This window comes from Brassica rapa, chromosome A05 (assembly GCF_000309985.2).
Source record: "Brassica rapa cultivar Chiifu-401-42 chromosome A05, CAAS_Brap_v3.01, whole genome shotgun sequence".
NCBI lineage: Eukaryota > Viridiplantae > Streptophyta > Magnoliopsida > Brassicales > Brassicaceae > Brassica > Brassica rapa.
The window spans coordinates 9,369,227-9,385,256 of record NC_024799.2 but is presented as its reverse complement, the minus strand read 5'-3'; the positions used below and the strand labels follow the sequence as shown (position 1 = coordinate 9,385,256).

At 30.9% G+C, this 16,030-nt stretch overlaps 2 protein-coding genes and 1 long non-coding RNA gene across 8 annotated transcripts; 2 read left to right on the top strand and 1 right to left on the bottom strand.

Moving 5' to 3' along the window:
• Positions 1-749: 749 nt before the first annotated feature.
• On the bottom strand, positions 750-8,489 carry LOC103868363 (ABC transporter G family member 41). 6 transcript variants are annotated; one of them, XM_009146472.2, is made up of 24 exons: positions 6,793-8,489; positions 6,596-6,719; positions 6,396-6,469; positions 6,165-6,249; positions 5,915-6,074; positions 5,759-5,835; positions 5,618-5,671; positions 5,451-5,541; positions 5,075-5,376; positions 4,726-5,007; positions 4,334-4,647; positions 4,082-4,242; positions 3,903-4,006; positions 3,666-3,819; positions 3,498-3,590; positions 3,305-3,378; positions 2,931-3,239; positions 2,551-2,841; positions 2,389-2,472; positions 2,159-2,292; positions 1,839-2,066; positions 1,570-1,741; positions 1,226-1,480; positions 750-1,016 (listed from the first exon to the last, which is right to left on the bottom strand). In XM_009146472.2, exons 1-24 carry the CDS (start codon positions 7,089-7,091, stop codon positions 750-752), a joined length of 4,188 nt encoding a protein of 1,395 aa, XP_009144720.1. In that variant the 5' UTR covers positions 7,092-8,489. The 6 variants fall into 6 exon arrangements, with proteins under 6 accessions (XP_009144720.1, XP_033146987.1, XP_033146988.1 ...); XM_033291096.1 differs by having other exon boundaries at positions 6,396-6,719; XM_033291097.1 differs by having other exon boundaries at positions 4,334-5,007.
• LOC117133948 lies at positions 8,366-9,368 on the top strand. Its single transcript, XR_004458023.1, has 2 exons — positions 8,366-8,422; positions 8,485-9,368. It is a non-coding gene; the product is annotated as an uncharacterized LOC117133948 (long non-coding RNA).
• Positions 9,369-13,742: 4,374 nt separating this feature from the next.
• LOC117133938 (CCR4-NOT transcription complex subunit 9-like) lies at positions 13,743-14,886 on the top strand. Its single transcript, XM_033291154.1, has 3 exons — positions 13,743-13,754; positions 13,918-14,013; positions 14,110-14,886. The coding sequence occupies exons 2-3, from the start codon at positions 13,984-13,986 to the stop codon at positions 14,350-14,352; spliced, it is 273 nt and encodes a 90-aa protein (XP_033147045.1). The 5' UTR covers positions 13,743-13,754; positions 13,918-13,983; the 3' UTR covers positions 14,353-14,886.
• Positions 14,887-16,030: the final 1,144 nt, after the last annotated feature.

The following is a 16,030-nucleotide window of genomic DNA, read 5'->3' as shown; positions in this document are numbered from 1 at the left end:
CTTTCACTATGCATCTTATTACGGTTCTAAAATTAAGAATACCATCACTCCATTGTAAATGAACTTACAATAAACCATTCCACGTACGTGACATAGTATGGAAAGCAATACAATCGGAATAGTATTTGTCATCATTTTCGGATCGCCGCTGCGTACAACGATCCTTATTATATGTGATTGTTACTATGGCAGAAAAACTCTCCACGTCGTTCACTTTATAACAACGAACCGGCAACCTGTTATGGTAAGGGGTATAACCGGGTAAAATCAAGCCAAAAAGTCTGATAATAAATTACGTCAAAATCATTGTTACTTTCTTCATTTGTCTTTGAAATCTGGCTATACGGCCAATAAGCCCATTACATAATACACTCTGTTTTATTGTATTTCTTTGTTCTATTACTAAGTATCCATGGATCCTCACCTTCTTTTTTTTTTTTTTTTTTTTTGATCCTCACCTTCATGAATATACAGAAATGGAGAATTAATCTGTGTATATATAGATCCTCACCTTCATGAATATACACAGATTAATTCTCCATTTCTGACACCAGCAGGACAGGACCTCCTACCCGAAGGTCAAAATCCTCTGGTTACACACAAAGCCGGACAGAGAATAAGATAAAATAATTGCTCTTCACCAAAAGATACTGTACAAGACAGCCTGAGATATAGAAGTAGAACCGTGTTAATGGATACCAAGACTTTTTAGGACCAGGGCTTTGCAAATAATTACAAAAAAACTGAAACTATTTCTTTTGGAAATTGAGTTTGCTCATGAAGAAGGCAAAAAGAGAAGCCACGACAATGGGGAAAGCGATGAGGACAAACGCTACAAGAGCCAACGAGTCATGTCTGTAACCAAAGTAATCCACCAGGAAAGCTGAAACTCTCTTCGTCTCACCAAATGCTATTATCTCTTTGTCAACATCTCCGTACTGCGAATTCAGTAAGCCTTCCAACACCCATGATGTGGGGCTCAAGTAGTACATCCATATCCACCATTTTGGGATTTTCTGTGGAAAAAGATTTACATTTTTCATGTTCACAAGTCTGAAACTTGATTTCAACCCAAGGCACCATAATATCGTTCTTATATGATACAATTTCATTCAATGCAGAAACATTTTGAGCTACATATAAGACCTAAAGAAATGTCTATAAGAACACATACTTCATATCTTGGTTATTTGTGAAAATGGCATGAGAGAGAAGGGGGGCTTACCTGTTTCGGAATGGTAAAGCCAGCAAACAGATTTACCATGGAGAAAAAAGTCGTCCGTAGAGTCAATGCCATATGGATGTTAGGCGTCAAAGCGACCATAAGCATGCCACAGTAGTTGAAGACAAGCAACGAGCAAAAAGTGCTGTACCAGCTCCAAAACATTTTGTAGACTGACATATGGTAACCGATCATTGGATATACGATTATAGTACATAGAAGGGACTGGAGTAATGAGTATGGAATCTCAACAAGGACCTGCAAAGCCATATAAGGATTCAACTCTGGATGCTATCCGACAAAAGTATTGGCATCTAATAATAGGAGTGAAAGCAAGATCTATTAACCTGAGAAAATGAGTATGCCCATGAGGAATACATCCGAGCAAACCTTTCACGGTAGAAAACGTTGCGTTCGGTTGCAATGAAGTTCATCACTGTTGCACAGTTGTTTATACCCGAGAAGATTACTAGAGTGTACATTGAGCCAAATATGCTGAAAAGATCTTGCTGATTATTTCTGCAGAGTAAAAAAGAAACACAGACTGATTAACTTGAATTTTTGGTGGAGACTCGCAACTCACAATTATATTTCAAAATAGGGAACAGAGACTTACATGTCCTTAGCTTTTTGCCAGAAGAGAAGGCCACATAACGTAGAGTTGAGAAACATGAAGACTATGCGAGTGAGATTGTGAGAAGGGTTTCTCCAATACGAGCAATGTTGTTTCCAAAGGCAAGCCTTTAGTTGCCCCCAACCTGTCTGTGAAAAACGCGAAGGAAAGCTCAAATCTTCTGATCCCAAAGACGAAGAACTCAGTTTCTCAACCACCAGTTTGTTCTCCCTGCAAGAAATTACCGAACAAAACAACACTGAGAACAATAGTTTTTACCGACGGATGCAAACCATTATGAGGATTGCTGCACAAAGACTCACTTGTACAGAGTTGAATCCTTGTATGCTTGTGCAAAATCCATTCCAAGTTGTTCCTCTGTATATTTACTAGTAATATCTAACATCCAGGTGGCTGGATTACAGTTCTTTTGGATCTTTGGAACTCCAGGAATTCTCTATTGATAAAATAGTTACTCTAAAAAGTTATTTCGTGAAAAAAAATAAAAAAATAGCCTAGGATGAAAGCAGTCTAGTATTGTCCAGAAACTGACCTCAAAGTAGTCTATAACTTTACTTGAATGTTTTCCAAGAGGGCCATAGTAGACAAGCTGTCCCCCGTTTTTCATTAGGATCAGCTGCAATTACAGTAATAAGAAGCTGCAGAGGAAGTTTAGCGTATGAGGTTAGAGTCAATTGTGTTTTAGCCGTTTTACCTCATCAAATGTCTCGAAGATATCTATGCTCGGCTGGTGGATCGTGCAAACAACCGTTCTCCCAGTCTCAGCAACATTTTTCACAGCCCTCATAACAATGGCAGCGGCTCTTGCGTCTAGCCCTGTGGTAGGTTCATCCATAAATATGATGGAAGGGTTAGCAACAAGCTCCACAGCTATAGTCAGCCTTTTGCGTTGTTCTGTGGATAAACCACTAACTCCTGGAAGTCCCACCATGGAATATTTAATATCCTCAAGCTCGACTGTCTCAAGAACTTCATTGACGAGTTCCTGAAGCCACATCCAGAGTATATATAGTCAGATTAAAATGCTGTCTGTGCCTTGTTGTGGACTCTTTTTTGGAGAATGTGACTACTTACATTCTTGATCTTTGAATCGATGTTATAGGGAAGTCGAAGCCAAGCAGAGTATTTCAAAGACTCTTCCACTGTTATATTAGGAGAATGAATATCAAACTGTTCACAGTAACCTGATACTCGTGCAAAAGTTTCTTGAACCTTAGGATACCCTCCAACTCGGATCTCTCCTTTGATGTCACCACGTGTTTTCCTTCCAGAAAGGACATCAAGAAGAGTCGTTTTACCAGCTCCACTGACACCCATCAGAGATGTGAGAACTCCGGGCTTCAATGCGCCTGTCACATCCGAGAGAAGCTGCCGCTTCTTTCCCTAAGAGGGACATGAGTTACATGTAAGCTTGTGCTCTGCTTGAGAAAATATAAGTATAATTTTACCTGAGGAGTCTCAATCTGATACTGCACGTTTTGAAATGTGACATTGAGGGGCTTGAAAGGCAAGATGATTTTTCCTGTCAAAATGGACCAAAAGATATTAAAATATATGTCAGTCAATGGCTAGTTTTTTTTTTTTTGAATGAACGGCAAGTTAAAACTGAAGAAGAGGTATCAGACTACAAGAAAAAGATACCTGTTTTAGCTCGGGACGGACAGGGCTTAAAATCTTCGTCTGAGGGCTGAATATTCTTCCCATGAGAGACAATAGCACGGGATCTTTGTGGATCTTAACATGCAAGAGATGTTCTTGTCAAAGATATAATTGAATAACCAGTTATAAAGTCATTTGTGATGAACTTACTATTCCGATATGTCAAAGCCAATGCGTAGAGGACATTGAAGAAGAATATAAACCCGATTAAAGCCGCAAAACCTATCCAATAAGAGTGCCTTCCGAAATTCAGTCCACGTACATCTAACACTTGTTCCCCGGCCGTAGTGTTGCCAGAGATTAACTATTGCAAAAGATGTAGCAGATCAAGAAAACTAGAGTTGCTAGAAGAAAAAATGTGAAAGACTTCTGAAGTATTATATTTACCTTTCTCCACCGTGGAGCGTAAAATTCATTTGCAGTTAGACCAATCTCAGCATATGACAATGGAGAAATCCAAAATCCCCATTCCAGCCAAGCAGGCATGGACGCTGAAATATACAACCCCTTTTTTTGGTTAACTAATCCTCACAAAGTGCATGGTTATAATCACCACTGAAACTTACATTTTGGAATAACGAAGCCTCCGAATGATGAGAGAAACAATACAGAGATAGCTCCGATGATTGAGGAAGCAACAAACGTGCGAAAGATTGCTGCTATGGCGCGAAACATTGATACACACGAAATGTTGAATGTAAATAAGATAAGGAACTGTCGAAAGAACCTGAAGGAAAGTAACACTTACTGTTAGAAGCAGTTTTACTCGAACTGAGTTTTGGATTTAGTTTTAAAAAAACTAAAATAAAGTTACCTACCTTCCGACTTCGGGGCTGTAAACAATGGCATAATATGTGAGTAATGTCCAAAGGAACGAGTCAAAAACCGAAAGAGGTATCTTTAAGAAAATTGAAGGGATTGCATATGCCCAAGCAGGATAGAAGTATAAATCTTTTTGTTTGCAGAACACTCCCATTCTAGAGAGAGTCAAAGTGAGCTCTGGAAGCCCATCAGCAAGAAGTCTAAACAGAGCAGTGAAGAGAGAACCCATAAGATAGTTCCCATGACGAGCATCCGTCGTAGCTCCAGCTTGTAGAAAAACGGTCATTGTTACTAGCGCATTGAAAACTAACTGCAGAAAAAAAAGGGGGTTGAGCATAGAATGGTAAATAATGATGGAACCTTCTTTAGAGAGTAGAAGGAAGGTTACCAGTCCAGATTTGAACAAGTAAATGAAAGAGTTGCGTTTCATCAAAAGATACTCTCTCCTCGAGCAAGCTTTAAGCATCTCCCATTTACCCAATGAGTATTTTCTAAAACATAAACCATCCTTGCGAGACTGAGACTTTTGAAACGGCTTGGAGAGTTCTTCCTTTACCAGAACCCCAAGATTTGATTCTTGAAACTTGTCGATGAATGAATCAACAGATATATAACTGTAGGGCTTGTCTCTCAGGCACCAATATTGTTCTTGATCTTTTTTAGACATAACCTGTTGCAGCAGAATCATGTAAATGGTTAAGGTTCTCCACCAGATATGGTCTATTTTAGTCCCATACCTCTTGGAGGAAGTCAGCAACGCCTTTCCTCTCTGGACACTTAAATCCAAAATCTTCAAAGAATCTGCAGATATCAGCTCGAGGAGCATGGTAAATTATCTTTCCTTCGCCCATCAGAATCACATCGTCGAAAAGCTCAAACGTTTCTGGTGCAGGCTGAAGAAGTGAAACCAATATGGTGGCTCCAGCTATATGCGCCAACTGCTGGAGACATGACACTATCTGGAACGTAGTTGAGCTGTCCAAACCATTCGATATTTCATCCATGAACAGAGTCGTAGCTGGACCCACAACCAGTTCTCCTAGTAGCCGCGACATAGATATTTTAATAGCTCTGTTCAGACGACTGTGAATGGCTGTAGGAAAAGGAAATTACCTGTTGTCAACCTCCTCTTTTGGCCACCAGATATTCCAGGCCTCGAGGCATCTCCAACTCGTGTATCTGCACAGATATCGAGTCCCAGGATCTGAAAGATTGATTCGTGAGATCATGTTAACTGTGGAATAGGGATAAATGGTCAGAAACTTAAGTAAGCAGCATACCTTTAAGATATAGTCAGTTTGCATATTGTTTTTCAAACCTATAACAGATATTGCCTGTCACAGTAAAGATAAAAGAGCAAATTGAGATCTCTTTACGTTTTCAAAGTGTTTCAAGAAGAATTGCAATCTTTCATTAGATACCTTCATGTAAGCATCTATATCAGGATCTGGAACAATTTCTCGGACTTTCTCCCTTCTACTGATCTCCTTCATAATTTCTGTTGAATCAACCATGGCTTGTTAATGTAAAAACTGAGTCCAGCGAATTAGGAAAAATATTAGAAATTTGGTCCACACCCATTCGGCTTCCGATGCCCTGGCAACACGCAGAGAAGTCGAGCGTCTCTCTCACACTCATCTCTGGAATATGCAGATCGTTTTGACTTATATAACTCGACGTTTTCTCTGGAATAAACTCTGAAAGTAAGCAACCATTGTAACTTACTTCTCCTCCAACCTGTAAAGTGAAGACAACCACTTGTGATCTCTGATAACACTATAAGAGGTTTTGTTCAGAAGGCTTATGCATTTACTTCTTTAGTCACACCTTTACTGAAGGGGCAAGTCGTCCAGAAAGTGCCTGTAACAGAGTGGTTTTGCCACAACCAGGAGGACCGAGCAACAATGTCATTCTGAGAGCAAGACCAATCCATCTTTTAACTCGGTGATAAAAATATTTTTACAGGAAAAGAAGCACTACACAAGATAGCCAATCACCCTTCATTTCTTATTCCTTGCAACATAAGTTATTAGGAAACTGCCTCTTGAATAAATTTACCTTCCAGGCCTTACGATACCGCTCAAGCCTTTTAAGATGCTTATCTTGGTTTCTTTCTTTGAACAGATGAACTCCTGTAAACAACCATCAAGTGTTTTTGAATTAGCCACACAGAGAAACAACCTTCCGTAAAGAACATGGAAACGGCAACAGCCCTCCATTTCCAGATCGATGTAGCAAACACATTTAATGTTACTTACAGATAGTATGCCTTTGACACTATTCCAAAGAGTGGGGATAGGCTTTCCATGAACTACCTCACATTCCGCTTCAACAGAAAGGTCACTGAACCTCACTTCCACCGTTGGTAACTCTATACCAACCCTACAGGTACAACGGATTAAAAGGTTGTGATAAAAACACATTAACATAAACAGATAACTATAACATGGCTTACTCATCGATTCTCTTCCTTATCTTTCTGAGTAAATGGAGGTTATCAGCCTGGATTTGTTTGACAAGCTTTTCAATCAGCAAATGTCTCTCAGCAGCCTCAAGTTTAGTAACATCAATGACTCTCCCTTTATCCGAAGATTCATCTCTTCTCTGAAACAGAGCAGTAGTAATCCTTTTATACGTAGGTAATCTCTCAACTGTAGCCCACTGCGACCGAAGCTCCTCCTTGTCATCGCCAGAAGCAAACTCAGCTTGTAAAGACTGTGCCTTTTCATCATCATCTGCACCTGTTTGAGCCATTGTCAAGTAAAAGATACTTAAAAAACAAGGACAAGCAAATTTCAGGATGAAGAAGAAGCTGCTAATAGTCAAAATCTTTGAATATATATATAACTTTAACAAAACTCACGTATACATTACTCGAGCTGCACGTGTGAATACGTGATCTCATCCATAGAATCCGGTCTTGTACAGAGAAATAAAAAACTGCACAAAAGAAATGAATAAACTAATAAAAGTCTGCTAAGCGTTGAAAACTCTGATTAAAAGTAAAGAAAATGGAATCAAAATAAGATCTTTTCACCAATAGTCAACTCATTAATAGTGTGCGAACAGATTCAGGGTATTCATACTTCCATACAGCTCACTGGGTTTCTCTGAGGCATTCCATCGAACACATTGCCCACGTTTGTTTGAATCAATGATACGACTTAGTAGGAAACTTCTATTTCCCAAGATTTCTTCAAAGTAATAGTTTTTGCTGATCGAGTCGAATCAAATCTGCTGTCAGAGACACGAATTGAAGATGAGTGAAAACAAAAAAGAAAACACATGCAAATTTCTTTAACATCACGTCCTCTCTACAGAGATCATCATTATTACAAAATAATTAAGGTTCATGTCAGAGATTAATGAGATAGGTTTTAATTGTAATTCAACGAGAGAAACTATTACCTTGCATTGCAAGGAACAGTTGAATCATTGGCCAACGCCCTCTGTTATTCCCCAGACCCTGACATTATCAATATTCGTGATGCCTACATTAACTTTACAACTGATTTCTTTTGTTTTTTTTTCTCTTGAAAACATGAAATTTTCTTTTAGTGCTTGCTACCTTTTATACACAAGTCCAATTAGAAGAGCTCTAAGCTTGAAATGAAAAAAAAAAAAAATCTAGCTTATTTAGCAGATCTAGCAAAACAAAATTGGTTCAAGCGGTATAAAGTTGGCAGCTCAAATACTCTCCCAATTTTTTCTTTTTTACTAGTATTACCTCCTGTGCTTTCGCACAGGTCAATCATTTTTACTATTCCAAAAATTTTGATCATAAAACTATAATGATTATCATCATATCAAAATAAATTACTATTTTAATCCCATATATTTTTTTTTCAAATCAAAGTCACCTAAACTTGCACATTGTATAAAAATATAGATTTCACATTTGCACATAAACTTAGCACAATTTATAAAAGTACAGATTTCATAGAACATGTTTAATATCAAATGTATGTTAACTGTGATTAAAATCTCTAAAATGAATATACCTGCACACACGTTTTCATATCATTTTATATATATCTGCAAAAAATTTCATAGGTAGATTAGTAGAGTTAACAAACTTTAAAATAGTATATACATAAATACTTAGTACTCCCTACCGAGCTTCACATATATGACATAATAGAAATAGGAATATGTTCTCCCTACCGAGCTTCACATATATGACATAATAGAATTTAACATAACTCTCATTTTTCTAATTCCCTTTTAATTTTTATCTTGTTTTGTTTCACAGAAGCTTGAATTATTTTTCCTTGCTATATAAAAGTCTATACAAAACTGAGTTTCATTTATTTAAACAGTTTTAGATATTATAATTCAAATGTGTTTACCTTTCTCCATAAAAATATAGATTTTCACATTGAGAATAACTTTATGTCTGTGACAATAGTACTTTGTGAACCAAAACTGTGACTTTCCATTCCTTTGTGAAAAATCAAGTTACAAAATAGAAATATAATTTGATAGAATCTTCAACTTAAACTTTTGAAGAAAGAATCATAGAAAATTATTTTCAAAAAAGAAAAGAAGATGATGAATCAATAGAGAAGAAGAGGAGAGAAAAAATACAGATAAAATTTTGATTGAATGTTATATAGGAGAGTTGCTGAATTTTTGAACGTATCCTGATAAAAGTTAGAGAAAAAATAGGAATTTTTTTTTTTTTGCAGTTACATAAAACTAAAGGAACTTGAGACAGTTTTGATTTTTTTTTGGTAGTATGTTAAATTTTAACTTTTTGAAAACAGATTACTTTTTTTAAGGCTTTGTAAGGAAATTACACATGTCAAATTTGGTCGGTCAAGTGATTTGTACTTTATTATATAAGATAAATAAATAAGAACAAAAATAATTAGATTTTTTAAGATTTACCCTTTGAAATAATATATATTTTGGTTATTAGAAAACTGTTACAACTTTTTAAGATTTACCCTTAATATTTTAGAAATTATTTTTGCTTACTGGAGACTGGTATAAGAAATAAAAGCTGATTCAAGAAGACCATATGAGGGATCAGAAATTTTTTTGGACAGATCTGCTCTACAGTAAACTTTGCAAAGGTTGTATATTTACTTATTATTTATTTGTTCTTATATTTTATATTTACTTATTATAATTGTTTTGATTTTATATCGAATTCTAATATTACGATAGATGTTTAATATAATATTTCTGTTTCTTATACAATATATTTACTTATTATTTATTTTATTATATATTTTTCAGATAGATGTTTAATGTAGTTTTCTAGTTCTTATATTATATATTTACTTGTTATTTATTTTTCTTATATTTTATATTTACTTAATCTAATATTATAATAGATGTTTAATGTAATATGTTTTTTTTGTTTTTATGTGTATTTTTACTTATTATTTATTTTATTATACATTTTTCACATAGATGTTTAATTTAGTTTTTCCATTTTTGATATTGTATATTTACTTATTTTTTATTTTTATATATTCTATATTTAATTATTCCAATTTTTTGCTTTTATATCAAATGATAATATTAAATTAGATGTTTAATGTAATATTTATATTTATTATACTATATATTTACTGATTGTTTATTTCTTTGTATTGCATATATACTTAGTCTAATATTACAATAGATGTTTAATATAATATTTTTATTTCTTATATTGTATATTTACTTATTATTTATTCTACTATAGATTTTTCAGATAGATAGTTAATTTATTTATTTCCATTTCTTAATTGTATATTTACTTATTATTTATTTTTATATTAAATATTTAAGTGTTCAAATATTGCATATTTACATTTTTTTATCATATTGTATATTTACTTATTCTAATTGTTTTGCTTTATATCAAATTCTAATATTACGATAGATGTTTAATGTAATATCTCTGTTTCTTATACAATATATTTACTTATTATATTTTTATTATATATTTTCAGATAGATTTTTAATGTAGTTTTCTATTTCTTATATTATATATTTTCTTCTTATTTATTTTTCTTATATTTTATATTTACTTCTTCTAATATTATAATAAATGTTCAATGTAATATTTCAATTTTTATATTATATATTACTTATTATTTATTTTTCTTTGTATTGTATATTTACTTTTTATTTTTTAGCAATAATGCCACGTGGTATTTTTCGGGAGAAATTGTTTTGATTATGTGGACATCCCATGGAACCTCAAAAGGTCTCTTTTATTAGTATAAATTTTTATTTGTCAATCTTGTATACATAAATGTATTTGCAACTCACATAACTTTATTATCATTAGAAAATGTATAATAGAAGAAATTATTAACTACTGAATTGGTTGTTCAATGATTTTTTTTATAAAAAAATTCAATACACATTTTCAAAGTGTCTCTTCTTTTATGATCACTATAACGCATGCACAATTAAGTGATTAACTCGCAACAATTACATTATGCTCATGGTGTGTTTTAAATTTCAACATTTGATATGATTAAACATTGAGTAATTATTCTTGGATAAATGAAGATTGTTAAATTTCATTATATATATATACTGATGTAAAAGTAGAACTAATTTTTTTTCTTCTAAAATCTTCTTCCTTATCATAGAAAGATAGGTTTCATGTAATTTGATTTCCCTAATCAGCTTTTGTATCACTCCATATCCACCTCTGATATTATCATCGATCCATGCAGCACCTTCTTTGAGTATCGATGATGCTAACAAATGTTTTTGTTCATGAGGATCAAGTTTCATCATTTTTATAATATTTGGTGCACTTGTCAAGGTATGTCTAGCTATTAAAACCATATTCCCCTGGCAAGTATATAATCTGAGAATTAATCAACCATTTTAACATGCTAAAACCTTTGAGTGAAAACTGTTAAGACATCACAGAATCATTGTTATTTTTATATTGGTGTTAGCAACATTGTTCATTTGTTTTGGTAGGTTGAGGATACGGAAGTGATCAAGTTCCTTCTTGAAACTGAAATCATCCCATTGTGCCTCCAGACAATGGAAAGTGGCAGCGAGTTATCAAAAACTGTGAGTTTTCTCTACTTTCAGATGCTTCTTATGATTGATTTCGGCAATGCAACAGCTCATTAGATTGATTTGTTTTTGTTTTTTTTTTAGTGTCAGGTTGCAACCTTCATTATCCAGAAAATTTTGCTGGACAACGAAGGGCTTCGTTACATGTGCGTCTGTGTGGATAGATTCTTTGCTCTGAGTCGAGTTTTGGGGAATATGGTGACTTCACTTGCAGAAGCACCTTCTCCTAGGCTTCTAAAGCACATCGTCCGCTGTTACCTTCGCTTGACAGATAACATCTTCTATTACATAAAACTAAAGGAACTTGAGACAGTTTTGATTTTTTTTTGGTAGTATGTTAAATTTTAACTTTTTGAAAACATATTACTTTTTTTAAGGCTTTGTAAGGAAATTACACATGTCAAATTTGGTCGGTCAAGTGACTTGTACTTTAGTATATAAGAGAAATAAATAAGAACAAAAATAATTAGATTTTTTAAGATTTACCCTTTGAAATAATATATATTTTGGTTTTTAGAAAACTGTTACAACTTTTTAAGATTTACCCTTAATATTTTAGAAATTATTTTTGCTTACTGGAGACTGGTATAAGAAATAAAAGCTGATTCAAGAAGACCATATGAGGGATCAGAAAAAAATTTGGACAGATCTGCTCTACAGTAAATTTTGCAAAGGTTGTATATTTACTTATTATTTATTTGTTCTTATATTTTATATTTACTTATTACAATTGTTTTGATTTTATATCGAATTCTAATATTACGATAGATGTTTAATATAATATTTCTGTTTCTTATACAATATATTTACTTATTATTTATTTTATTATATATTTTTCAGATAGATGTTTAATGTAGTTTTCTAGTTCTTATATTATATATTTACTTGTTATTTATTTTTCTTATATTTTATATTTACTTATTCTAATATTATAAGAGATGTTTAATGTAATATATTTTTTTTGTTTTTTATGTGTATTTTTACTTATTATTTATTTTATTATACATTTTTCACATAGATGTTTAATTTAGTTTTTCCATTTTTGATATTGTATATTTACTTATTGTTTATTTTTATATATTGTATATTTAATTATTCCAATTTTTTGCTTTTATATCAAATGATAATATTAAATTAGATGTTTAATGTAATATTTATATTTATTATAATATATATTTACTTATTGTTTATTTTTTTTTGTATTGTATATATACTTAGTCTAATATTACAATAGATGTTTAATATAATATTTTTGTTTCTTATATTCTATATTTACTTATTATTTATTCTACTATAGATTTTCCAGATAGAAAGTTAATTTATGTATTTCCATTTCTTAATTGTATATTTACTTATTATTTATTTTTATATTAAATATTTATGTGTTCAAATATTGCATATTTACATTTTTTTTATCATATTTTATATTTACTTATTCTAATTGTTTTGCTTTTATATCAAATTCTAATATTACGATAGATGTTTAATGTAATATCTCTGTTTCTTATACAATATATTTACTTATTATTTTTTTATTATATATTTTTCAGATAGATTTTTAATGTAGTTTTCTATTTTTTATATTATATATTTACTTCTTATTTATTTTTCTTATATTTTATATTTACTTCTTCTAATATTATAATAAATGTTCAATGTAATATTTCTATTTTTATATTATATATTACTTATTATTTATTTTTCTTTGTATTGTATATTTACTTTTTATTTTTTAGCAATAATGCCACGTGGTATTTTTTGGGAGATTTTACTTTGATTATGTGGACATCCCATGGAACCTCAAAATGTCTATTTCATTAGTATAAATTTTTATTTGTCAATCTTGTATACATAAATGTATTTGCAACTCACATAACTGTATTATCATTAGAAAATATATAATAGAAGAAATTATTAACTACTGAATTGGTTGTTCAATGATTTTTTTTTAAATTTCAATACACATTTTCAAAGTGTCTCTTCTTTTATGATCACTATAATGCATGCACAATTAAGTGATTAACTCGCAACAATTACATTATGCTCATGGTGTGTTTTAAATTTCAACATTTGATATGATTAAACATTGAGTAATTATTCTTGGATAAATGAAGATTGTTAAATTTCATTATATATATACTGATGTAAAAGTAGAACTAATTTTTTTCTTCTGAAATCTTCTTCCTTATCATAGAAAGATAGGTTTCATGTAATTTGATTTCCCTAATCAGCTTTTGTATCACTCCATATCCACCTCTGATATTATCATTGGTCCATGCAGCACCTTCTTTGAGTATCGATGATGCTAACAAATGTTTTTGTTCATGAGGAGCAAGTTTCATCATTCTTATAATAATTGGTGCACTTGTCAAGGTATGTCTAGCTATTAAACCACATTCCCCTGGCAAGTATATAATCTGAGAATTAATCAACCATTTTAACATGCTAAAACCTTTGAGTGAAAACTGTTAAGACATCACAGAATCATTGTTATTTTTATATTGGTGTTAGCAACATTGTTCATTTGTTTTGGTAGGTTGAGGATACGGAAGTGATCAAGTTCCTTCTTGAAACTGAAATCATCCCATTGTGCCTCCAGACAATGGAAAGTGGCAGCGAGTTATCAAAAACTGTGAGTTTTCTCTACTTTCAGATGCTTTTTATGATTGATTTCGGCAATGCAACAGCTCATTAGATTGATTTGTTTTTGTTTTTTTTTTAATGTCAGGTTGCAACCTTCATTATCCAGAAAATTTTGCTGGACAACGAAGGGCTTCGTTACATGTGCGTCTGTGTGGATAGATTCTTTGCTCCGAGTCGAGTTTTGGGGAATATGGTGACTTCACTTGAAGAAGCACCTTCTCCTAGGCTTCTAAAGCACATCGTCCGCTGTTACCTTCGCTTGACAGATAACATCATCTATTACATAAAACTAAAGGAACTTAAGACAGTTTTGATTTTTTTTTGGTAGTATGTTAAATTTTAACTTTTTGAAAACAGATTACCTTTTTTAAGGCTTTGTAAGGAAATTACACATGTCAAATTTGGTCGGCCAAGTGACTTGTACTTTAGTATATAAGAGAAATAAATAAGACCAAAAATAAATAGATTTTTTAAGATTTACCCTTCGAAATAATATATATTTTGGTTTTTAGAAAACTGTTACAACTTTTTAAGATTTACCCTTAATATTTTAGAAATTATTTTTGCTTACTGGAGACTGGTATAAGAAATAAAAGCTGATTCAAGAAGACCATATGAGGGATCATAAAAAATTTGGACAGATCTGCTCTACGGTAAACTTTGCAAAGGTTGTATATTTACTTTTTATTTATTTGTTCTTATATTTTATATTTACTTATTATAATTGTTTTGATTTTATATTGAATTCTAATATTACGATAGATGTTTAATATAATATTTATGTTTCTTATACAATATATTTACTTATTATTTATTTTATTATATATTTTTCAGATAGATGTTTAATGTAGTTTTCTAGTTCTTATATTATATATTTACTTGTTATTTATTTTCTTTTATTTTAGATTTACTTATTCTAATATTATAATAGATGTTTAATGTAATATGTTTTTTTTTATGTGTATTTTTACTTATTATTTATTTTATTATACATTTTTCACATAGATGTTTAATTTTAGTTTTTCCATTTTTGATATTTTATATTTACTTATTGTTTATTTTTATATATTGTATATTTAATTATTCCAATTTTTTGCTTTTATATCAAATGATAATATTAAATTAGATGTTTAATGTAATATTTATGTTTATTATACTATATATTTACTTATTGTTTATTTTTTTGTATTGTATATATACTTAGTCTAATATTACAATACATGTATAATATAATATTTTTATTTCTTATATTGTATATTTACTTATTATTTATTCTACTTTAGATTTTTCAGATAGATAGTTAATTTATTTATTTCCATTTCTTAATTTATATTTATTTATTATTTATTTTTATATTAAATATTTATGTGTTCAAATATTGCATATTTACATTTTTTTTATCATATTGTATATTTACTTATTCTAATTGTTTTGCTTTTATATCAAATTCTAATATTACGATAGATGTTTAATGTAATATCTCTTTTTTATACAATATATTTACTTATTATTTTTTTATTATATATTTTTCAGATAGATTTTTAATGTAGTTTTCTATTTCTTATATTATATATTTACTTCTTATTTATTTTTCTTATATTTTATATTTACTTCTTCTAATATTATAATAAATGTTCAATGTAATATTTCTATTTTTATATTATATATTACTTATTATTTATATTTCTTTGTATTGTATATTTACTTTTTATTTTTTAGCAATAATGCCACGTGGTATTTTTCAGGAGATTTTACTTTGATTATGTGGACATCCCATGGAACCTCAAAAGGTCTATTTCATTAGTATAAATTTTTATTTGTCAATCTTGTATACATAAATGTATTTGCAACTCACATAACTGTATTATCATTAGAAAATGTATAATAGAAGAAATTATTAACTACTGAATTGGTTGTTCAATGATTTTTTTTTTAAAAAATTTCAATACACATTTTCAAAGTGTCTCTTCTTTTATGATCACTATAACGCATGCACAATTAAGTGA